Genomic DNA, 24,853 nt, shown 5'->3' on the forward strand with positions numbered 1-24,853 from the left:
AGTGACCTAATATTTTCTTGTTCTTTTTCAGCCACGTCTAACTCTTTGTGACCCCATTTGGGGTTTTCTTGATAGAGATACTGGAGTGGTTTGCCATTTTCTTCTCCAGCTCATTTTGCAGATGAGGAAACTGAGGCAAACAGGGGGAAGTGACTTGCTCAGGAACACACAGCTAGTAAGTGTCTAAGGCCAGATTTGAAATCAGGAAGATAAGTCTTCCTGACTACAGTACTAACACTCTATCCACTGCCCAAAAGGCCCAAATGGTAGCCTTGAGATCACTCCAGATTTTTAAAAAAAATGATCTAAAAACTAGATGTTGACATAGAGCTGATTTAGATAATTATGTGCTCTGTTTTTCTGCAATTTATGTTTTACTTATAGAACACATTATAAATTTTGGATTTTGCATTCTAACTATAACTGTAATCTCAGAAAAAAGATACCAGCCGAAAGGAGTCACAGTTTATGCAAAATGCATAATCATATTTCAAGACTGTTGTTTGTACCTCTGTGAACCATGGTCTTTCCTTCCATGTCTTTCGGTAGCAGAATCTAGCTCCATGGTGGAAAGAATACACGTTATAATCAACTAAGGTAAGGCAAGTGGGTTAAGAGGTATATGGAACCTGAGACCTGGAGGAGAAGGCGAATTTAGGAGGAAGTCACAAAAGCAAGGCGTTCTTTACTATTCTTTAGGTCTCAGCAAAACAGGTCTGGTGGGCCCAGAGGTTCTGAGAATTCCACTCCACTTATGGGCGGGCTAGAAAAGAGAAATAAGTGGTTTGGACTGGGTAACTTGACAGGAGGATAACTGAGAAAACAATCATGCCAGTTCCCTTCTCTCACGGTTTTATTCCCCCTTTTAAGGCTAACCTTGATCTCAGAGAGGTGTGACTGTTTCCCAGCTGGTGACTGTGAGCTCTTTCTCTCTAGGCAGTATGGTTCATACCTTTCAGAAGCAGGGAAGGAGGATGTTTAAGAGATGAGACAGATTGGTGCTAGTCCCTTTCCTGGCCTCCTAGACCTCTTGTAAGGCTACCCACAAATGACAGGTCTAATTACAGAACAGAGTACTGGGGGAGTGAACCTAGATGGCCACACCTGGAATCAAGAAGAACCAGGAGAAAATTCAGCTTCTGACATACTCACTGTGAGGATGGGCAGGTCGTTTAAATTCTCATTACCAGGGCTCCAGGCAACTAGTGATTTGTAAATTATAGACAAAGACAAAAAACAAATGAACAAAACAGTCCCTTCCTATAAGGAGCTGATAATCTTTGGGGTGGGGTGGTTATAGATATAAAAAATGTACAGAAAAATATAATACAAAGTATTATAATCTGTGGAGAAAGGACCCCTAACCACTGGGAGGTTGGGGGATCAGGGAAAGGCTCCACGGAAAAATTAGGTCTGAATTGAGATTCGAAAGAAGATAAGGAGTCTGAGAGGTAGAGATGAGGAGGAAATAGATTTTTGTCTGGACAGATGGCTTGTGCAAATGCTCCCAATGTGGGTGATGGAATGTTGAGTTAGGGAACAGATAATAGTGCAGCTAGATTGTAGAAAGCAGAAAGGGAATACAAAGTAAGTTTGGAAAGGTGGGTCAGAGTTAGGTCCTGAAGAGCCTTGAAGAGCAAGCTAAGGAATCTCCTCCTAGAGGGACTAGGGATCCAATGAAGATTTTTTAAATGGTGGTTGAATCTGTGCCTTAATTATTTTGGCAGCCTATGTGTAAAACAAAACATAAGACAAAACCAAATTGAAGAAACTGTTAAAGCTACCACAAACCAGTTACTTGACTCTCTATTTTAGAATCCATCTCAACACTTTATTTACCTGGAGCGCTCAAAGGACTAACACTGTGTCTCAGTGCTGGCACATGCAGGTACTGGTGTGGCCTTGAACTCTCGTACATCCAGTGGTACCTGCCAATTTCCATTTCTGGTCTGGTGATCACTGCCAATTTCAGGTGGGAAAAAGTCAGTGTTTCCCTCTCCAGCAAAAAGTTCTTTTTAGTACTTTTATTCATCTGCTGTGTCTCTAAATGAAAGTGAACGATCTAAACACAAGCTGCTGAGGGTTTATTATCAAAACATCACTTGTCTGACCCAACCTAAAGGGGGAAAAATAGCCTAACACTACATAGCCATTAGGTGCTCCAGACCAATATACTAATGAAAAATTCCAGCCTCTTGTAGTCTCAAGCTTTAGCAAAGTTTTCTCTTCCTTCTCCCCTTTATCTACCCTTCTCATTTCTCTGCCCCTCATGAAAAGATTTGGCAGATGCTGTTCTGTGATAAAACATACCTTTTAATGATGCTTTTTAAAAAATTCTAAGCCCAAAAGAAGTAATTAATGCCAGCTACAGAGGTGACTTTTCATAGATTCATTCATTAGAACAGTTACATGAGTCTCTTACAACTAACAAGGAAGGTTGTCATTTAGTCCTCCTCAAAATCTGGGTCCATTCCTCTAAACATGTCAAATTTGATAACCCTGCTAGGTGCATCAGCAAGGAAGGAGCTATTTCCTTGATAAAATATTTGCTCTGGCCCTTAAAGCCACTGCAGAGCTGCCTTATCTCACATATTCCAGATTTCAGAACGTTACAGTGTGAATTTCATAGTTCCTTCCACATACCTCCCCCCTTCCCATGCTGTAAACTCATTGAAGGTAGGGTCTATGTCTGCTCTCCCCAGAGTCTAGGAAGGCGCAAATGTACTCTGAGGTTCTATAAACATTTGGATAGCATGATAATAATGCTTTCCACAATGATGATCTTTGTAATTAGCAGCACTCATTAACATTTGGGAAAGACACCTGGTGGCATAACGGAGGCTTTAAGGCAAGAGACAAGAAGTCAGGGACCACACTACTCTAAAACAGGGGTATCAAACACACTGTCAGATTACAGCTCCAACAGCACTAAAACATACCCAAGAAATATTTAACAAAATAAGCAAAAATGCAATAGAACATAGACAATGTCATGATGTGATTTTCTAAGTCAATATACTGCTGAAGGAATCCTTAGGTGTTTTTATTGTTCAGTCATTTCCGACTCTTCAAGACCCCATTTAAGTTTTGTTTTGTTTTTCGTGTCAATACTGGAATGGTTTGCCATTTCCTTCTTCAGCTCATTTTTAGAGATGAGGAAACTGAGGCAAATAGGGATAAGTGACCTGCCCAGGGTCACACAGCTAGTAAGTGTCTGAGGCCACATTTGAATTCAAGTCTTCTTAACTCCAGGCCCAACACTATCCACCTATTATTCTATGTATGGTTTAGCGTTCCCACCTCTACATTATGCTACATAGTCACTCTGGGGCTATAAAGATAAAAATTCAAGAGTTCATGCCTTTAAAGAGAGTATATTTTATAATAGAATTAATAAGTACACATAAGAGGCAGCAAGATTACAATGGAAAGAGGTCTGGATTTGGAATCAGAAGTCCTGGGTTCAAATCCTAGCTCTGTTACTGATTACCTGTCTTACCTTGGTCAAGTCACAATGTTTCTGTCCCTTGGTTTCCTCAACTGTAGAATGAGTGGTTTGGACTAGAAGACCACTAAGATCATATAAGCACATACAAAATAAATATAAGGTTATTTTCTTTGAAAGGTGAGGGGGAGGCCCTAGCTGCTGGGGATACAGGCCTAATGTAGGAGGTAGATGACTCCTGAGCTGACATCTGAAGGAAACTAGGAATTCTAAGGGGGAAGCTAAGTGGCTCAGTGGATGGAATGCTGGGCCTGGAGTCAGGAAGACCTCAGTTCAAATCTGGCTTCAGACACTTACTGGCTGTGTGACCCTGGGCAAGTCCTTTACCTTGTTTACCTCAGTTTCCTCGTCTGTAAAATGAAGTGAAGAAGGAAATGGCAAACCACTCCAGTATCTTTGTCAAGAAAACCCCAAATGGGGTCACAAAGAGTCAGAAGTGACTGAACAATGACAACAAGAAGAGATCCTAGGAGGGAGAAGTGAGGCGGGAAAGGCATCCCAGGCCTGGGGAGGGGGGCAGCCTGAGCAAATGCATAGGCATGGAAGAAGAAATGTCATGTGTGAGGAGTAGTCAGAGGGCGGATTTGGCTGGATCAAAGAAAGCAAAGAAAGAGCTTTGCCAGGTTAAATACTCTGGCTAATCCCTGAGTATTTTTGGCAAAGTCCACAGTCCCCAAATCTGGATCCAGATTTAGGGAGATTTAAATGTTATCCTTTTCTAGTACCTTCCCTAGTGCCTTGTACTAAAAGAGTCTCCAAGGGACCTGTGAAAGAAAGGGGGGAAGGAGGAGTAAAAAGAGGGGGAAAAAGGTGGGATTTCCCTAGAGGTTGCATTAGTCAACGATTGGGTTAAATTATTTGAAGGCATTTCAGCACTCTCTCTAAAGCTACCATTGCATCTTCCACCGGCATTCCTGGTTTGAGGACCCAAGAAGGTGGCTGACTCCTTCTCTTTTAAGAGATCTAGAGGTTACTGTCAGGGTCTGGAGTTTCAGGTATTGACATTCATGAATTTACTCATTTACTTCCCATTGGCAATCAACCAATATCAATGAGCTTTTGGCAAAGGGCATTTACTAAGCACGTATCGTTAGAGTAGTTGATGCCAAACACTTCTCTCCAGCTGGGGTACACCTTCTTCCCTTGCACTTATAACATCCCTGGGAGGCTGGACTCAAACCTGTAATACAATTGTATTGAAATACATCTGTAGCATGTGTGGCAAAGGGGTACCTAGCAATTTCTGGCACTGGGTAGTCCTTTTTTTCCTTTTGTAGAGTTTTCATGACATTCCCCTTAGGTAGCTGTGCTGGGTCCTGAGGATTAGTGCCTTCCTAGACATGATAGCCAGGATTTTCTCTGACACAAGGGGGTCATAGTCCTTGAAGCTGCTTCCTCCTCCCTTCTGTGGTTATCTTCCTATATCTTTCTGTGCCTGTGTTTGTCCACGTCCCCGTCTTCAATGTGCCTCTTTCTGGTCTAAGCTTGGATATGTCATCTCCAAATGGTTCTTTCTCTGTGATGGGACTGGTCTGATCCTGCTGAAATGGGGCGAGGAAAGAAGGAGAAAATCTCTCTTCCCCTCAAGAGTAGATCCCTTTCAAAAGCTTAGTTTAGACTGGAATCCTTAGATCCCAAAATTTAATTTTCCACCCCTTCCACATTCCAACTGCAAAGGTCTAAAAAAATGTCACTAGGTGTCTTTTTTCCAAACAGGGCACACCAAAATATCTCCAGGCATTTCTGACATATAAGACAAGCCTCCTGGAGGCTGAGATAAAATTTCCTCTAGGTTCTTTTACCATAGGGTAATAGAAATGGCTTTTCTAACTCATTCTCCACCAGGACAGGCAGGTTAACCTCAGACAAATTCCTCAGAAGTGACCCAAAGAGATACGGCACTCCGAAAATGCAATTAAGTACCTAAGGTTGATTACTCAGGGTTTCAAAGTCAGTAGGCAAACCTTATCCTGCGGACCTACAGGTCCATAAAGGCTCTCAGATGAGTTGTCTGGATTTACGTCACAAATAAGACAAGCAGCCCAAATCTGCTTAAAAGTAATAAAAAAAAAATTGTGATTATCACTGTGTGCTTTAAATAAGATGTTAGGCACCAGTATTTTAGATATTTGAAATCTATACTGCTCATATCTGACTTCATACTTTTAAGTATGCAATAATGTAAGTAATATAATAATTCAGTAATGCAAGAAATATAGTTAGTACTTAAGTCTTCAAATCACCAAAAGTTATCTCAAAGGAACTGGTCTGACTTCAAACAGACCAGAAAACAAACTGTACAATGACAGTCTAAAACAAAGAGGAACAATGTTAACTTTTCTCTGTTGGATTCCTAAGGTGAGAATCCTTTACTGGTTCTTGCAAATGTGAAGGGGCCCCCAAATTACCCAAGACAGGACCTCCTTTGTAGCATCCCTTTTGAGGCCATGCCAATGGGACCCTTACAGTCAGAAGTAGGAGTCCCCAGAGAACAGCTAACTACTACTTCCTTCAGTGTCTTACTGATAACTCAGAGGAGCTGGGTTTCTAGTACTGTCACTTAGGAGGCCCCTACCATATGTTTCTTATTGATAATTAGCCAGACTAAATTAGCTTTTAACAAAGCGCATTTACTAAACAGATAGAGTTGGAATAATACATAACAATAATAATAGTTGGAATAAAACATTCCCACCCTCCCCTGAGAGTGAGGGTACTCTTCCCTTGGACACAAACAAGTCCTTGAAGTAAGTGGGCTCAAAGTACAAAAGCCCTGAGACAAACATGTAGAAGACACGTGACAAAGAGTACCTCACAGGTCTTGGCCCTGGGAGTCCTTTCCTCGCTTTGTGGAGTCTTCAGATTCCTCTTTGGTGCAGCTCTGGGACTCTGAGGATCAGTGCCTAGCCATAGCCTCCATTCTCTCTGCCACTGGGGGTGGGGAGGGGGAGGGGTTATCAGTCCCTGAAGCTGCTTCTTTTGTGGGTTGGGAGGGGCAGCGCACTATCCTCCTTTATCCATCTGTGTCTGTGTCCTTTGCCAATGTTTGTCCTTATTGTGTTTCTCTCTGTTCCTGGTTGGATATTCTCTCTCACACTTCTCTCTGATGACACGGTCAATGGACGTGGCAGGTGGAGGAGAGAAAGAGAGAAACTTGATCTTCCTTTCCCAAGCTGCACCCTCTCAGGGGCTTGGCTTGAACTGGAATCTTCAACTTCTGAACTGCAATCTAGTGATGGGTTGGACTTCTCCAGAATGGGTAACTGCTAAAATTCTCCTGCCATTTAAAGCTCCTAGAATCATGGTTACTTTGTTGGGTTAGTCCAGCGCCCTTTTTTCTTAACCAAAAGAAATTCACACCTCAGAATCTAGACAACCTTGTTTATACAACCTGTCTCTTTATTGATTCTCTTACTCAATTTAAAAAAAAGGTGTTCTCACTTGATCAAGGTATCAGGATATAGAACATCTAATTAAATGGTATGAGGGTGAATTTCTACCTCTTATATATGGTTGTCCAGAGGCTACAGCCGGTGGGGTGAAGAGAATCAGAAAAAAGTGAGGCAACCTAGTTTTTCAACTGTTCCTTTGGTGACTCATGGTAGCATTGCCTAAATAAGGCAAGAAGCTTCCAATTATGCTGATAAATTCTGTCCTTAAAATCTGTCTCTTACTCCTTTTCTACTGATCCATACAGAAAGCAAAGACTACACTGGGAGAGACTTGAGAGTAACCAATTCAATGCTGGTGTAGTGGAAAGAAAATGGAATTGAGTTCAGTTTCCTTGGGTTCTAGTCATGGTGCAGCCACTTACTAGTTACATTATTGCCTTATGACTTGAAAGTCACTTATCCTGCTCCTGCTTTCTCGTCTCAAAGTGAGGAATTTGAACTAGACTATCTTTGAGGTGCTTTCCAGTTGTAAAATTTTGTGAATTTCAGGTCCGATATAACTCTTAAATGAACCCATCTAAATCCTAGGATAGGTTAGGCCCTAACCATTTGGAAATCAGTTCCCTAACCAATTTAAGATGGGATCTGAGAAGACAGGAAGGGCTCTTTCTTCCTAGATCATGGGCTCTTGACCTGAAGTTAACACTTTTCCATAGATAGATTTCAGGGGGAATTGTAAAATTGGACAGAGAAAAAAAATAGAAGTTTTTTTTCCCCTTTACTCTCCAAAGGTAATTTAGCATTTTCTTCAATTATGAATTTTAAAAAACACATTTTGAGGTGTTCATAAGTTTTACTAGGCTGATAAAGGGGAATAGACAGAAAAGTTTGGGCTGAGTAGCAGGGTTGCATGGGAGTATAGACTTTGGAATTTGTCTTGTATACATATGTAAAGAAAGAATGAGAGGTGTCAAATAGTGACACCCTCAGTGTATAGCAGCGCTGAGCTGCCGAAAATATTTCTCTAGAAGGGATAACAAAATTTATGCACCCAGAAAATGGGGCCTGCCAATACCTGCCAATGGGTTTTTAGAAGCCCAACTCAAGAAAATGCCTTCCCTGAAAGGTGTTTTTACACGAAGAAGAGGTGGAGATGAGACTGAGCAATGCAACATTCCTAAATCATTCTAGAGTCTCACTTCTGAGGAGATCCTCATTGAAAATGAAGCTCTGGTTAAGAAAGGAAAGAAAGGGAAGTTCCTGGTAACAAAGCAAGTTCATAGAATGTTAGAAGTACAGGGCACCCCCTCATTTTATAGGTCTAAAGAGATGAATTACTTGCCCAAGTTCACGTAGTGTCAGAGACAGAATTTGAACCCTGATGTTCTGATGCTCATTCCCTTTCAGGCTGCTGCACTCTGGACTTCCTCTATGCCCCTATGTTTCATCCTGAAGTCTCACTCCAGCCTTGTAATTCATATACTAGAAGGAGCCTTAGCTCCCTCTCCTTCTCATTGGATAACTCCTTCCAGGACCTCCATTTAAGGAGGGTGTCCAGACCATCCATGTCCAGATTTAGTATTTTCTATACCATGCCATCCCCCACTCCAGCTTTCTTCTGTATGTTGTCTTCCCCATCAGAACATAAGCTCCTTGGAGGTACGGCTGTCTTTCTTTCTACTTGTATTTGTATTCCTACGGCTTAGCACAGAGCCTAGCACATAGTAAACACTTAATAAATGCTTGTTGAGCGATCCCGAAGCCAGTGCTCTTTCTACCACAGCATGCTTTCCTCTAGTTTATAAATAAGCATAGCATGACTTTCAACAAGGGCAAAGTCCCAATACTTTTTTGGGGGGAGAGGAAAAGAAACAAAGAGGATGCATACCTGTCATTTCTTTGAAGGGATTTCCCAGTATGGAAAACCCCCTTCCCTGGTCCTAATCTAGGTCAACAGCTCATTTATAAGCAATTCTTGGTTGCCTGGGAACCCTGAGAAATTAAGTGACTTGACTGTGGTTATACAACTAGTACATGTAAGAGGAAGAAGTTAAATTCAGGTTTTCCTGATTCTAAGGCCAGCTCTCTCTATCCTCTGTGGATAACCATGTTAACCTATTCATTCATTCATTCATTCATTCACTTATTTATTTGTTTGTTTGTTTGTTTGCTTGCTTGCTTGCTTCTTGAAGCAGGGAGGCAGGGCAATTGGGGTTAAGTGACTCGCCCAAGGTCACACAGCTAGTAAGTGTGTCAAGTGTCTGAGGCCAGATTTGAACTCAGTTTCTCCTGACTCTAGGGCTGGTGCTGTACTCACCTAGCTGCCCCCATTAACCAATTTATTAATGAAGTTGCCTCTTGTCCCAGTACTTAGAATAAAATTATAGAATCTTTATTTAAAAGTCTTTGGGGGCAGCTAGGCAGTACAGTGAATAGAGCACCAGCCCTGGAGTCAGGAGGACCTGATTTCAAATCCGGCCTCAGACACTTAACACACTTACTAGCTGCGTGACCTTGGGTGAGTCACTTAACCCCAATTGCCCCGCCTTCCCCGTCCAAAAAAAAAAGAAAGTCTTTGATGTGATATACTCTTATTCCTCACATTTATTGGTATAGTACATTAAGGTTTACAAAATGATTTCCTCACACTAACCCTGTAAGATTACTGTCCGAGTATCACATATGACCCAACTTGGTTTCCATGAACCTGCTTCCATCTTGGAGGCTTCTCATTCATCCCACTCTTTACCTCATACCCCCACATAGGGTTTCCCCTGGGAATTTCAGCATGTGAAAGTAAGATAGGCTTTATTTTATTGACACAAAAACATGCATTATACTTAAAAACATACCTTAGACTCAAGCCCCAAATAACTCTCCTTACCTTTCCTGTGGACCTCAACCTCTCTCAGAGACTTATGGGGAACCTGCAGCCTCGAGGCCATATGTGGACCTCTAAGTCCTCCAGTGTGACCCGTTTCAGTCAAAGGACCCCACTTGAGAACCTAGAGGCTCACATGTAGCCTCAAGGCCACAGGTTCCCCACCCCTGCCTGGACTTATAAAACTCCTCTTTGGGTTGAGATTCATCCCCTAAAGGAGACTTTGAGTCATTAGAGAGTCTGCCACCCTTCCAAATCAGTCACCCTTGAACGTGAACCAATGAGTACCCAAGCCAAGGTAGATAAACATCTTATTAAGGAGTTACCAAAACAAAGATCTCATCCAAATAAACCTTCTTAACAAGGAGTTACCATTGTCATGGGAGCAATACTTCCTTAAGAAAGACTCAGTGGACCTTTACAGAGCTCTTTTGGGGTACACCAGCTATATAAGTGTTTTACCCATTATCATCCCTATTATATAAATGAGAGCCAAAGAATAGAGAGATTACATGATTTGCTGAAGGTCGTATACCTATTAAGAATCAGAATCTGACTTCCAGAATTCAAGTCTTTGCTGGATTCCAAATTCTTTCCATTACAACATTCTGCACCTAATCCTAGAATTAGGGGCACTGAGCAGATCTTAGGGAACAAAGCCTTGATTAGAGTGGTGCTTTGTACCAGGATGCCAAAATGTAGAGGATGTTGGCAGCATACGTACTCCTTCAACAGTATAGAAACAAGGCTGGTTAGAAGCCAGTCAGCAAGGATGCTTAGTAAAAGTAGAAAGCTCCCACATGGCATCTGTTTCTCCCCCACCCACCTGGGATGCCATACCCTAGCATACCCCTTTATTCACCCTCAACCTCATCCTAAGGTCTCTGTCTCTGCTCTGTATCTAGTGCTCAAGTGCATTTGTCTTAAAATCGATTTTGTGTGTGTGCATGTGTGAGTGTGCACGCACATGCACATGCATGCAGATGGTCTAGAGCTCATTTGAGGATATGGGAGGTAGGAAGGGAGAAATGCTACTTTTAGCTCTAATGGAGAATGAAAGAAAATATTCCAACTCAAATGCCACATATAAACTCAACGGAAAAAAAGTAATCTAAAAAGATTCTCTTAGAAAGCAGATGTATTCTAAGATAGAGATGGGTAGTGAGACATTTAAGCTGAAGATGTTTGAGTGACTCAGGTCAAAAACACTTTGTAGTAAGGAATGTAGCAAGAATTAAAGAGTATTTGGGGATGCATAGAGGACATAGGTCTGTTATGGTCTTCCCCAAATCGACCAGTCAGTAAGTCCTATGTGTCAGGCACTATGCTAATGAGATAACCCTTGATTTAAGGAGCTTACATTCTATTTTGACTATATAACAAAAGGAAATTCAGAATTAATCAAGTGAACCTTAGGGGTATGAGGGCTTTTGTTTTTAACTTTATCTTTGCTTAGAACCTGTCATTTTAAAATGAAGCTGAACAACTCCATTGTTCTATTTACTAATATTTGGGAATTTATGTAACTGTAGGCGATAAAGACACAAAGACTGATTCTTTTGGAAATAAAAATAACTTATTTTCTAATGATGTTCCTTGAAGGAAATACACATCAAGCCCTTATTTTTGCTGGGGTGTTTCATTTCTCAAAAAGGAAAACAAACACAGTGCCTGGCATGTAGCAAACATTTAATAAATGCTGCAACTTCAAAGACATAAAACAGTTACTTCAGTTTCACACGCCAGCTGGTATAATTGAACACTGTACCATGACCCCTCGGCTCATCTGCCAGAACAAGACATACAACTGCCCTGGGCAGAGATCATCATTCTCCTACCGGATATAGCTGCTTATTGCTGTTTCAGCATGTCACCAGTGGCAAAAAATACTGTAATGGTGATATAGATGTCCTATGCATAATATCCTCTAAGGATATTTAATACCGTACTACTGTTAACAAAAATAATAGATAATACTTGCATAGTTCATTAAAGTTTGCAAAACACTTTACATCTCACTTAATTCTCAAAACAAGCCTGTGAGGTAATTCATGATAAGTATCTCCATTTTACAACTTGGGAAATTAAGGCTGGTACAAGTGAAATGGCTTGAGAATGGGGGGTCACAAAGCTAGTTTTAGAGGGGCAATCTGAACGCAGTTCTCTCCTGCCTCTAGGTCCATTATTATATTTTGACCAGACCATACAGTCTCAACCACATATCACTCCTAATTTATATAGTGCTCTAAGGTTTGCAAAGGGAAATCCTCATAATGTTTCTGTGAAATAAATATTTCAAGAATTATTATCCCTCTCACACACAGTCACAGAGCTTGCAAGTGCTGGAGCTGAGATTAGAACCCAGCTCTCTCTGAACTCCCTCTACCAGAGCTCTCATGTAATGGCTGTTATAAGACCAACTGAAGGTATTGAGGCAGTAGGCCATTGTACAAAAGCATGACCCTAACAAATCCACTGTCATGAGCCAAATTTGCCAGGACATACTGATTTCACTCTGCCCTTGAGTCACAGACTATAGCCCTAATCTAAGCTACATCACAAATGTTCGTTCTTTTATTACAAAGAGTCCCGTAGATCAACCGTTATCTCTGGGGTGGGAGGAAGATGAATCTCATTAACCAAGGAAGTAACATCATCCTTGAAGAAGGACAGTACATTCATTACATCAATGCCTTGACATAGTACTAGGTGTTTGCACATATTCAGATAGGTTATTTGAGATCATTTTCTCAATAACTCATTCATGTAGCTAAATAACAAAAAAGAAAGGTGGAAGGCAAGCCTGGCATCATGTTATAAACCTGTTTTGAAAAGGGGATAAAATTCTGCTACATACCAGGAAATGTCAGAATGACTTTCCTAGTGGGAAAAGAGAATGTAACAGATTCGAATACAGAAAAAAAATACTTTGAAATGTAAGGGAGATACCTCTAATGGCTTATTGAAATCCTTTCTCTTTTAAATTTTTACTTTTAAAAAGCCATGTTCTATGCATATGTCCAGTGCCATCTGGCGCACCATGCTGTTTTCTTATATACAGGATGATTCACCAGATGTCCTATGCCTCAGATGGCCTTCTTGGTTAAAGCACCATGGGCACCGGGTAGGTAAAAACTGTATCAGCAAGTCTCTATGTAGCAACTCAGGAAGATTAAACCAAAAAAGATTGTCTAAAAAAACCACACACTTCAAAAGCATCCTACTAGACAGGCCATTTTGAATAGCACCAGCTTGAAATATACATACATAAACACACAAACAAATATTTGCTTAGGTCCTCAGTTTAAGAGACATCATATCTCAAAGATAATACAATAATATACTTGCTTAGTTCTTCAGCTTAAGAGATTAGATCTAAAGGATCTTCACCCCTAGCAGCCAATGCAGAGAAAATATTAACGAATGTATTTAAATGTTCTTGTTGCTGTTTTCTACAACCTCATGAAATTACATTTAGTTATATAAAATTCACATTAAAGATTTGTAAGGAATTCAAGGATCATTTGAATTTGTTTCCAATTTGAACCATTAAAAATCAATGCCTCATGATCTGATGTTTCTCATTTACCACTTTTGTTTTCCTACATGGCAAGGAATCAATCCGATGTTGAGGTACCAGATTCTGACTTTTAATGATGATGCCTGATCCTCCTAACTCCATGAGTGAGCAGTGGGTTACATTTTGGGGGGAGGGGCAAAGTTTCCTGTTAGCCTATAATAAAAATAACTTCCAGCACAGATGTTTGGGTTTTCTTCATAACAAAGAGTAAAAATTTGGACCATCTTCTCCAGTACAATAAAATTGTATCTATGTTTACTTTTTTCTGCCTTGTGATTATGTACCAAAGTCCTTCCCAGCAATTTCAAAGGCTTAGAGTCCATTTGATTGTGAAAAAAATGTAATGTTCTCCTTAGATCAGTGGAAACCAAACTCCTCTCTATTACTGAGTACCTATTTCTCAGGAAATGTGCAGAATTACAAAAGGCATTTCATTCTGCCCATGGATTTTGTTTCAATGAATCTGCTTATTTGGTCCACCCATTCTGATCTAATTTAAACCTTTTAAGTTGAAAACATCATCTGCAAAACCTGAACATTTTTCAGCACCATTTAAGAAACATCTGTTCAACACCTCAAGTGAGCTTTCATCATTGTATAGTTTTTCAGAGGCAAAAGCTGTGTAAATATTCCTAAACTCTGGTACTTTTACAGTAAGGTTGTTTAAAAAGGCTGATGATTAGGTTGGTTTTTTAAAATTAAACTCATCATGGAGGGGGGCTAGGGAGGAAATAGAGAACAGGAGGTGGTGTGGTGGTGGTGGTTGTGATAAGTCATTCTGGTGTTGCTTAAAAGGAACCATCTCCTTTTAGAGGAATCAGAAGAATCCCACTAGCTGGGCCAGGTATTCCTACTGAAGCTTGTTAGGAAGATACACAACAGGGATTGGAAAAGAAGAGCTGCGTAAACCTAGAAAGCAAAATGTATTTATATACTTAGGATACACTATAATAATTAAAGATTATTATTGAGAACCCTGGCAAGTGACAGTAATAACAGAAGGACGAAGAAAAGGCTGAAGTATTTCAATTGGAAGTGGAAGGGAGGGGGAAAGGAAGGACACAAGACTACTGTGTTTTGAAAGCCACATGTGGAGACAGAATTTCAAAAATTAAATTTAGTAATAAAAATCACTGGATGCCAAATATGCTCTAAAAATCGCTTCACACATATAGATAATGCAGATTGTTGTCTAGATTGGAGAAAAAGTTCATTTCAACATAAAAAATATCATGATTTTCCAAATCACATTTGAAGGGATATTTAAATTGCATGCATCAAATATACTCTCTCCCCTTCCCCCACATCCTATAGATAGATAGTCTGTAAACCAATTAATTCATGACATTACAAAGAAAACATTTTTGTGGGATTTGGTTTTGTGCAACAAGCACATGAACTTGCGTGATTTTGCTTGTCCAAATGAAGATGGATAGTTGGGCCTCTTTCCAGCTTAACATTTATGGTGGTTCCTTTACCAATCACAACCGCCCACTGCTATGGATCAACAAAATGAATGGCCTGACCTCTGTGTTTGCTTATTTTTACTGATTTGGGCGTGCAAGGCTAGTGTACAGATGATATTGCCTGATAGGTGACCATTTCACATTATTTGAAATGTGTCTAGAATTTGAAAATTTTGGCAATTCTGCAAGCTACCATATGAATCATATTTTATCTTCAGTTTTATCTCCCAAACCCCACTAACTAGTTTTTCAAATGCATGGTGTTGGGTCTACAGAAGCAGTTTGTGGTAAGGCTTCGCAATGATTGAAACTCCATTGTATTTATCAAATAGTTTGTTTACGATGCAAAAAATGTAAAAGAAAACCTTCAAATGCCATTAAAAAATGTAATGTTCTGAAACAAGGCCAAGAGATTATCAATTGAGCTGGTTTTTTCCCCCTATTGTTACCCATAAATATGACACAGGAAATTCTAACAGCTTGTATACTGAGAAACAACATTATGAGTTTAGAATTTATATAGGTTTCTTGCTCATAATTGCTTCTGTGTGGCTGTGGGAGTCTCATAAGGGGTATTTTCATATGGAGTCGATGCTTTTGCTGGCTGTTGGAAAACGCCATATTTCAAACATATAGATTCCGTTGTATGGAAGGCTTCTTTGGGGGCAACTTACTAAAAAAACATCAATTGACATCCTCAGATCAGCTGTAATAACAGAATTATGTTCCAAAAGGAATATTAAATGCTAATCTCTGATGATCTTGAAAATGAATTAAAAATTCATTTAAAAACTTTAATCTCAGCCCTTCAACTTTATGAATATCCTGAGGGCTCATGTTACCACTGGATTGATCTCTGCCCAGGTTTCATCATTTTATCATTTCAGCTTTGTTTTTCATTCATAAAAGAATGTACCAAAGCCTCTTCTAAATAAACAAATGGATTGTCAAATTTATGTTTAAGCTCACACCACAAAACTCTTATTAAATGGCTGATTATTACAAAAGTCCTGATAGGATGATTTAACAGATATGCTATATGATCAGTATAATATGTATTTAATACGTAATACACACCAGTGGCTCCATTTTACAAAACTACTATTGTCTAGTAACCATTATTGGACCATAAAAACATGATAAACCACCTTAATATGATTTATCTCTGTAACATACTCATCATCCCTATCGAAAGGGTGGCTTCTACTTGCACAATAATCTACCATATCAAAGGAGACATTATATTGCAGTGAGATGTGGTAACCTGGCAGTGACTGAGTTTGCACTTTGGAGTGTTCAACTTGTGATCAGTCCATCACCCAGGGAGCACAGAGATTAATTAAGCCTCTCTCCTCTGCCATTTTCTTATCTCAAAATGATTAACTTGGATTTTTTTTCCTCCATTAAGCTGAAGTCATTATAGACAACAGAAGCATGACCTGGCTCTAAGAATCCTAAAAAAAGAATCTTATTTCTTCCCCCTACCCCATAGAACCTTTTTTTTTTAAACAAGAGTAGCATTAGGTTGAGATGGGGGAAGGGGAGAACAGGACTAAGATCCACCTTACATACTGTTATATCAGGATTTACTATATGTATGTATATTTAAGAAGATACGATTTAACCCATCATGCATTCAATTTGCAGCATAGCTAGCCATATTATCACGAGATTCTACTGTAGTAGTAAAAAAAAAAAAGAGAGAGAGAGAGAATATCTAAACCTCTGAAAAAAAAATCAAAAGGGTTTTCATAAGGCACCTAATGCATGCAGCCCTGCATGGTTCCATTTCTATATCATTCTACATTGGCAGAAAACAAAATACTATGTTATCATATAACATGTCTTGATGGTCTCATGAACCTCTGTAGCATATAGATACTGAGTTACGGACAAATAGATTGGGGGAAAAACAGGCAGTTTTCTCAATTTCTCTAATCTGGATGACAGATTACATAGAGATATTAAAGATTCTTCTCAGAAAGACTACTTTAGGTAGAAGTGGGTAAGGATTTGGGGTGAGAACCCAGAGGACCCCGTTGCCCTACTAATCTGTTGTCAACCCTCAAAGGCAACAGAAAAAAAAAGAAAAGAAAAATCCCTGCAGGCTGAAGATGCAGTAGTGATTGTTTAAGAGCAAGTTCTAAGAGTGACAGAGAAGTCTAAACCTTTTTTAAGAACCCCCAATGAAAAGATTTAAACAGGCTATTGTTTGAGCTCAGGGTACCTTTTTTCTCTTGGCTTTGTTCTGTATTTTCCTCCGCTGCAGTTTCCATGGCTGGCTTCATACCATCCACCAAAAATGCTTTTTACCCCACTCCCCCCCAAACAAGGCGTGCCCCCCCTCCACTATTCCCTTTCTGACTCCCCTCCGTCTCTTATTTACAGCGCCAGTGATTGAGGGGCTCTGTTCTCCTCTACAGTAGATTAAGGTCCCTTCCCAGATGCCTTCAATTTCACTCTGCTACAGGTCCATAAAGATCTCTGCCAGGGAACAGTCAGCCATACGTCACCGAGGATCCCAGTTATAAAATACCCATTCTTCCCCTCGATTGTGCTTAAAGTTTCAATGCAGCCTGGACGGGAAAGAGCCAGCTCCGCGGTCACCGGTTTTCCCCTTTGCCTCCACTGTCTTGCTTTCCCAACCTCCCTTTCTTTCTCCCCTGCAAAGGCTCCCGATGAATGCTAATCAATTCTCCCACTGAAGAATAGATTTGTGACATCAGGAGAGAGAGGATGTGTGTGAGAATGAAAAGGCCCCCCTTCCTATCGCATGACTCAGCGACAGAGCTGCCCCCACCCCAGCGCACACAGCCTCTAAGCAGAGTGCCTGCCACCCCACAATCAGAGGGTTCTTTCCCATGGGACCTTACTATTATGTTTCACATTTTGATTTGTTCCATATGCCCTTCCCCCTCCTCCCCAAGAGCAGAGACACAGGATTTGACCACTGTCTGTACTTGATCTGCTTACTTTGATATTTTTCTTACACAAAGCATGACTAACAACAACCAAAAGAAAAAAATAAGGTCAAGAACACCCATCTTTGGCTATATTAGCAGCCTCCTAATTCGTAAGTGATAAGAACCTTTCCTCAGTCTTGGCTAGCAAAAATTTTACAATACGGGAAAATAAAGTTCAATCCCAATAAATAAGAATATCCCTGACCCCCAAATTTTAAAAACAAATTCAATTTACTGCGAGTATGTATGGTATAGACTGTCGAAATTTTGGTGGCATTTCCGAGGGATGGCATAAAAAAATAAAGTGGTCTTATTTGTGGGTGTGGTTATTTCAACATGTAATTTGTTGTTGTTGGGCTGTTTGTTTTTTGTTTTTGTTTTTGCCAGAATTTGCCACTATTTCCATGGCTACAATTTTTAGTTGACATTTTCGGGAACTTTTATTACTTACTCAAATACTCTAGTACCCCAAGTACTCAACTCCTCCAAGCATATATGGCTTTATCATGGTTATGTGCCATATGTTTCCAAGTTACACTAATTTTCTGCACTTATCTTTAGCCTTTGGCTAACCCACTTACTTTTATTGTCCCCATAAGAAACTATCTATAGAAACTCCAGTCAGATGTCGAGATGGCCATTCATGAGAGCGGGGCTCAACAACTGAATGGTTCCCTGGCTGTGAATTGAGCCACTAAGCCAGTTATGATTTAGCACCTGTTCTTGTATGCACATAGAATGACAAGAGATAGAGACCATTTCTTTCCATTCTCCTAATAAAGTTGCCGAGTTGTAAAAGTTTCCTAGTTTCCAAGCCAAAACTTTAAAAAAAAGTGTATAAGATCCTGAAATAAGATCTTCTTAGACAAACAATCTAACCATTTAATGCATTAGTTTTATATAATCCTCTACACTTCTGGACAATCCAATGCCTTTGATGTGGTTCCACTAGAAAAGGTTTTGAAAACCAGTTTGGTCTGTTTACTTTTTCTTTTAAAATTTCCCTTAGCAAACATGTGAGAATACTACAAGCAACTCTGTCTCATGTCAATGTCACTGCCAATACAATTTGTTAACTGGTAGGAGATCAAACCCACTACAAACTGAACACTATACCTTCTGTTCCCTCCCCTTTTAAAGACCATTTTTTTTCACTTTCTTAAGAGATTCATAGCTATTATCATTCCCAGACAGGAAGCCCAATATGGTATCCTAACCAGGAAGGTCTTAAACATTACTGCAAAGAATACTTCAATCACTTCAGTCGGAATGATGACTATTGTTATGTTAGAATGGGCTCATTTCCCCCCTAAGCAGTTCAAGAAAGAATGAAAATTGAAACAACTAAAATAATGAAACCAAGCACAAATGGGCACAACAGTGACCAGGAATAAAGCTGTCATAAAATCAAACTACCAGCCATGCCATTTAATTCTGGAACCAACTGAGCAAAATAGTTTCTAGCTCGACGAGATTATTTTTTAAAATAATGCTAGGAGAGGAAGGCAGAACAAACAAGACCAACTGCCTTTGTTTAAGCATAGCTTCCTAGACTTTGGAATTAAAGTAAAAGAACAAAAGATGAGAAGGCCCTCCAGAGCTGTTGCCCAAGTCCATCTTCAACCAATCCATCTGTCTTTTGAAAATTACTTTTAAATGGCTGATTTTTCATTTCATTTAACTATATCATTTACAGCTCTCCCCTCTGCTCTTATTCCTCCATAGTCAAATGACATAGGAAAAAGTTTTACAATTTAGAGGTGTTATTATGCTATATGTCATTTGCTCACAGGGTTACTATCTTTGTTCTCAGCACCAACAAACTGCCATGTATTCATAAAAGACAAGTTAATATTGATTGATAATGGCTCTCCTTTGCTTTGTTTCAGTTGTAATAGATGAACAAAGGACACTTAAAAAAACTTCTGGGATACATACTTGTTTTTAAAATCAAAGGTTTTTTCCCCCAAGAAATTGTTAAATTGTTAACATTTTAAAACTACTTCATGGATAAATCATTAAAACCACTTTAAAAGCCCTCTGTTTCAAAGTAAACACGTCAGAATGATTTTAAAATCACAAGCTAGAAATACTGAAGCAATTGCCAATACATTTGCAATAATATTACAGTAATATTTATCCATTTTTTATATTATTAATTAGATCCTTAGGAGGATAGAGCTCTGCTCCATGAATTAACATCCACCTTATAAAGGCAATTAAGATGTAAATCACAACACCAACAAAAATGCTAAGTGTTTACTGACAAGAAATGAAGGCATTCAAATGACTGACTGTCATAAGATTAGCTAAGATATTCAGGAATATACTGAAATCCAGGAAGATCTTCCCAGGAGGAAAAATTGATGCAAGAAAATTATTATCATTATTAATAATATATGTTGGAAAAACACTTCTACATAGATCATTTGTAATAAACCTTGTTTGTTAGTTAGTATAGGTTATATGCCCACTTGACAGAAAAAGAAATGAGTTCAGAGAGATTAAATCATTTGTCTATGTTTAAACATGGCAGGATTGAATCCAGGCTCTTCCCAAGTCTAGTTTTGACTACACCATGCTTTAGTGTATCAGAATAGATTCTTAGAATTAGATGGAGGATTTGGGGCTTATCTATCTAAACCTGCCTTCCAATGCAAGAATCCCACTTACAATACTTTTCACAGATGGACACTCAGTCCATGCCTGATAACTAACTACCAGCAATGGGGAATTTACTACTTAACATGGAAGCCTGTTATTCTGTGGGGCAGTAAGTTCTGCTGAAGACAGAACTCTGCCTCCCTATAATTTCTATCCATTGGCCTTAGGTTCTGCCTTCTGAGGTGACGCAAACACACCTAAACTCTCTTTCAGGATGGTCCTTCAAAAATATAAAGACGACTGTCAGATCATCCCTAGTTTTCTCTTCCCTGGGTCTAGTTCCTTCGACTGTTGTTCATATGTCATGGTTTTCAGATGGGCCAACATGCTGGTAATTCTCTGCTGTATATATTCCAATTTGTTAATATCCTTTTTAAAATGTGGTACCCAGAAAAGAATGTAAAACTCCAGATGTGGACCTACAATATTATTACTTCACTTGTTCTGGATGTGCATGTGCGCACGTGTGCACACATACACACCCCCATCCCTTACACTAGGCATTTTTCATGATAAATGTAATCAAACATTTAAATTAAAATGCAAATATAACTTACATAGTTACTTCATGCAGGAAAACAGGTTGACTATAGGTTAACTGTGGCTCTCATGACTATTTTGTACCAACCTTGAATCTTTCTTTGCAAACCCCAGTCAATGCCAGGGTTTTTCCTCCCAACAGTCTCATGAACGTACACTATGCCAATTCATCTTTGCTCCTGTGATTGTCTCTTGCACACGTGTTCTTTTGAAATACATTTTCAGAGTCTCTTCCCTAGTCCAACACCTATCCCAACCATGAAACCCTTATGTAGTAACCAAAAAAATCATCAAGTCTTTATCTGAAGGAACTTCTTGCAACAGAGAATGTATTACCTTCCTGTGGAATTTTCCATTAATTCTAGCAGCTTCTTGGTTTATCCTTCAGAGTCTCTCTTGTCTACAGTCATATCTATGCCAGATGATGTTCCAACTGGGGACAGTTCTTATTACTAGAAAGATTTTCGTTATGTTGAGGTTAAATTTGCTCCCCCCTGTGATTTCTATCTAGGAAGTATGGCCTCATGGACAGACAGCCAGGAAAATCTGGGTCCAAGCCCTGTGTCTAACATGTACTGTACTTGTGATCCTGAGGCAAATAGGTTAAACTCTCAGGGCCCTAGACAACTCTCTAACGCTATAAGTACAGAATTGCATTGGTGGTAAAAGGTCTTCACAAGGATATTCCTATACTGAAGAAGTTAGAAATCAGTTTTTAAAAAATTCTACTTACTGGTCCTGATTCTGTCTTCCAGGATCAAGACTAACAAGCATAAATCCTCTACCACATGAAAACCCTTTAAGTATTTAGAGACAATTGCCATTTGCCCCCTAAACGCTCTCTTTTCTGGGTGCAACATCCTTAGTTCCTTTGACTGATCTTTGGCAAGATTTCTATTTCCATCGCGCTTCTGGTTGCTCTCCTTTGGATGAGCCCGAGCCCGAGCCCTGTGGAAGCATTGGTTTATTCAGATGTTTCTTCTCACTCATTGGGCTTATTTGTAATTGTATTATCAGAATTTCACCATTAGAGCCTCTCATCGTATTGAGCCACAATTGCTTTTGGAGGCTCTAAGCCATAGGATAGTAGCTGACTTTTCTCTGAACTTCTGAAATGGTTTTCAAAAGTCCAAGTCCCGACAGTGGTGAGCCTACTCCTGCTTATCCCGTCATTTCAAGATCTTATGACCTTCCAAAATTTCTGTACCTTCTACTTCATTAATCAGTTTTTCTCAGCCAGTTAGGATTAAGACACCAGGTTTAGAGGCTGACCTGGTAGCTTATAGTAAAATCCCCAAACGATATTGTTTTTCTCTCTTTTATGTCTTTCCACCTGCCCTCTTCCCTATCTCTCCATTCAGACAAATGCTCTCCACTATGCTTCCTTCCACACACTTGTGGATTTCTATAGAGATGCATGCATTTTTAAACATGATACTCATGCTTCCATTAGATTCATTACTTTGGAAATTCAAATGAATTAAACAAATATAACCTATCATTGTGATATTCTGGGAATGAGACCCATCTAAAGACACAGCGACACATCTGGATTGTATCTATTTTCCTGTCTCCAGTTAGAAGTGCTCTTTTTCCTCCTGGGCTTTGTCCTATAACTCTATTGATGGACTAATCAATATTTTTGCTTTCTATTAAATTATTTATCTGCTTTTGTGTAATTTTCTCTATTAAACACCATAACCCACTTAAGGGCAAGGGGCTGTATCATCTTTACTTGTGCATTCTGTAGAATATCATGCACAGAGTGGGCAACTATTTCTTTAGTGAATGAAAAAAAAATCCAAGTCCACTTTGGGGCTAATTAATTGGTCTATAGTTATTGTTTCCAATCAATGTCCTTAATATTTGCACCTTAGCTTGACGAATGAGCTCTTCTATTCCTTCTTCATTGATCATATATGGTCATCCTCCTAAGCACCTGATTTTATAATTTTACCCAGGAATTTTTTGCCCATTCCTCAAAAATTCAGTTCAAAGTCCTGTTGGTCTCCTTGGCAGATCTTTGACATTCTTATCAACCCATTGTGCCAGTAATGTAAGCCATGATCCAAGAAACTGACCCTAGCACTTTGATGCCATTTTCTTTGTCTACTACTCCACTGTAGATCTTACTAGTACAGCCAGACATTAACTTCCCATCCTTTGTCTTAAAAAAAGGCATGATTTTCATTCAACTGGGAGAATAAATGAAAATACCACTTATAATCCTCCTCCAATTTTCTCAGGTTCCTCAGTTTCCTACTCAGGACTTCCAACTCTCGAGAACATCCTGGGGTCCTTTTGGTGATATTTTTTCCATGCATAAATCCATAGAAGTAGGGAAAGATTTGGGCATTTGCTGAGTTGTGGCAAGTTTGTGTCACATCAGAGTTTCTTCTTCTTTTTCTTTATTGTGTTATGGTTTTCCTCCATCTCCTTGGAATTTTTATGCTTCTTATTAATTTCCTGGATTACTTCTTCCAATATAAGATTCTTTCATGCCACCTAATAAACCCACATACTTAAAAGTATCCCTCAGGCCTTTCCATCTTCCTTAGAAGGGAGACTTGCATTAATAACAAATTTATTTAGCAGCTACCTCAGGGAGGAAGACAAGAATGGCATATACCTACATGTCATTACAACTATTCTCTTGCAATCCATATTTATTAGATAACTTGGTGAACTGTCTCTCACAGTTACTTCTATTAATGCCACTCCTGAGTGAAGGGTTCTCCTAGAAGGAGCTATTTGTTTACTCCCATCCTGTAATTATTTACCAACTGTTAATAATGGAGAGGAAGTTACCTATTAGAACGTACTCACCTAGCACGTAACATAATCCATTCCTTTTACAGGTAATTCAACCACTGAAATAAATGCTATAAATGGTGGTGTTGGGTTGCTTGGTTGGTGATATAGAAAGATTATTTTAGGGAACAGTAAATATTGAAATTCCTCTCATAGAGGAACAGTGACTAGAGATATACGTAATATATTGAAACTGATGCATTCTAATAAAAACATGTAGTAAGATGAAGTTTCTCTTAAGTGAATAAATTTTCCTACATATCTCCATTACTAAATGAGAGGTATTCTATTAGTATAATTCTGGGCCTGTGTCAAGAATATGAGAAATATTTTAAAATGCCAGATTTAAGATAAAAAGATAACTGTCAGGAAATACAGTAAAAATCACATTCTATACATCAATGATGTTGTGCTGAATTTGAAATGTACCACAAAACAAATGATATTAAAAATAATTTAATACAGAATGGAAAACTCTAACAGCATGGCTCCCTGGGCAGATTCTTTCATCTTTAGAGGTAAAGTTTTAGCAATTTGGCTATGTTGAAAACATCCTTGAACTGTTATAACAATTCTAATTTTACATTTAACATGTTTTCTTTAGTTTACACTTTCTCCCACTTGAAATCTCTGCCTCCTTTCCATACATAGTCGCCCACTGACACCTGTACAGTTTGCTAGAGGATTTTTAGAGTAAAATGAGATAATGTTGTAAAGAAACCTAAAAAGTAAAAGGGAATCTTCTACTGTCTTAAGCTCATCTTGAGGCCTTCTGGGATATTTCCACCATCTGGCAATAGCCTCACATCAATAATGTATTGATTACTTCTTACCCAAATCAATTGTTTGATTATTTAAGTGGCAACTGGTGTATCTTCAATAGGGGCTGAGAACACACAAAAAAATATTGTGTAACTTGAGACCAAGCAACAAGCATTTATTAAGCACTTACTATGTATCAGACAGTGTGCTAGGCACTAGAAATTCAAAGGCAAAAATGAAATAGTCTCTGCCTCCAAGGAACTTACAATCAAGGCAGGGAGGACAAGAT

The 24,853-nt window shown here is 39.1% G+C and overlaps 1 protein-coding gene across 6 annotated transcripts in view; it reads right to left on the bottom strand.

Moving 5' to 3' along the window:
• The window catches only part of GPM6B (glycoprotein M6B), a 219,031-nt gene that overhangs the window by 42,974 nt on the left and 151,204 nt on the right, over positions 1-24,853 (bottom strand). The window contains exon 1 of one of the 6 annotated variants that reach the window (XM_036744231.1): positions 17,052-17,656. The exons of 2 other annotated variants lie outside the window; for them this stretch is intronic. In XM_036744231.1, the coding sequence (XP_036600126.1) occupies positions 17,052-17,112 (61 nt within the window). In that variant the 5' untranslated portion in view covers positions 17,113-17,656. Of the gene's footprint in view, positions 1-1,839; positions 1,954-17,051; positions 17,657-24,853 lie in introns of those variants that run through there. 3 more of the 6 variants (XM_036744234.1, XM_036744232.1, XM_036744236.1) reach the window with 3 other exon arrangements.

The sequence above is a fragment of the Trichosurus vulpecula genome, chromosome 2, assembly GCF_011100635.1.
Source record: "Trichosurus vulpecula isolate mTriVul1 chromosome 2, mTriVul1.pri, whole genome shotgun sequence".
NCBI classification, from domain to species: domain Eukaryota; kingdom Metazoa; phylum Chordata; class Mammalia; order Diprotodontia; family Phalangeridae; genus Trichosurus; species Trichosurus vulpecula.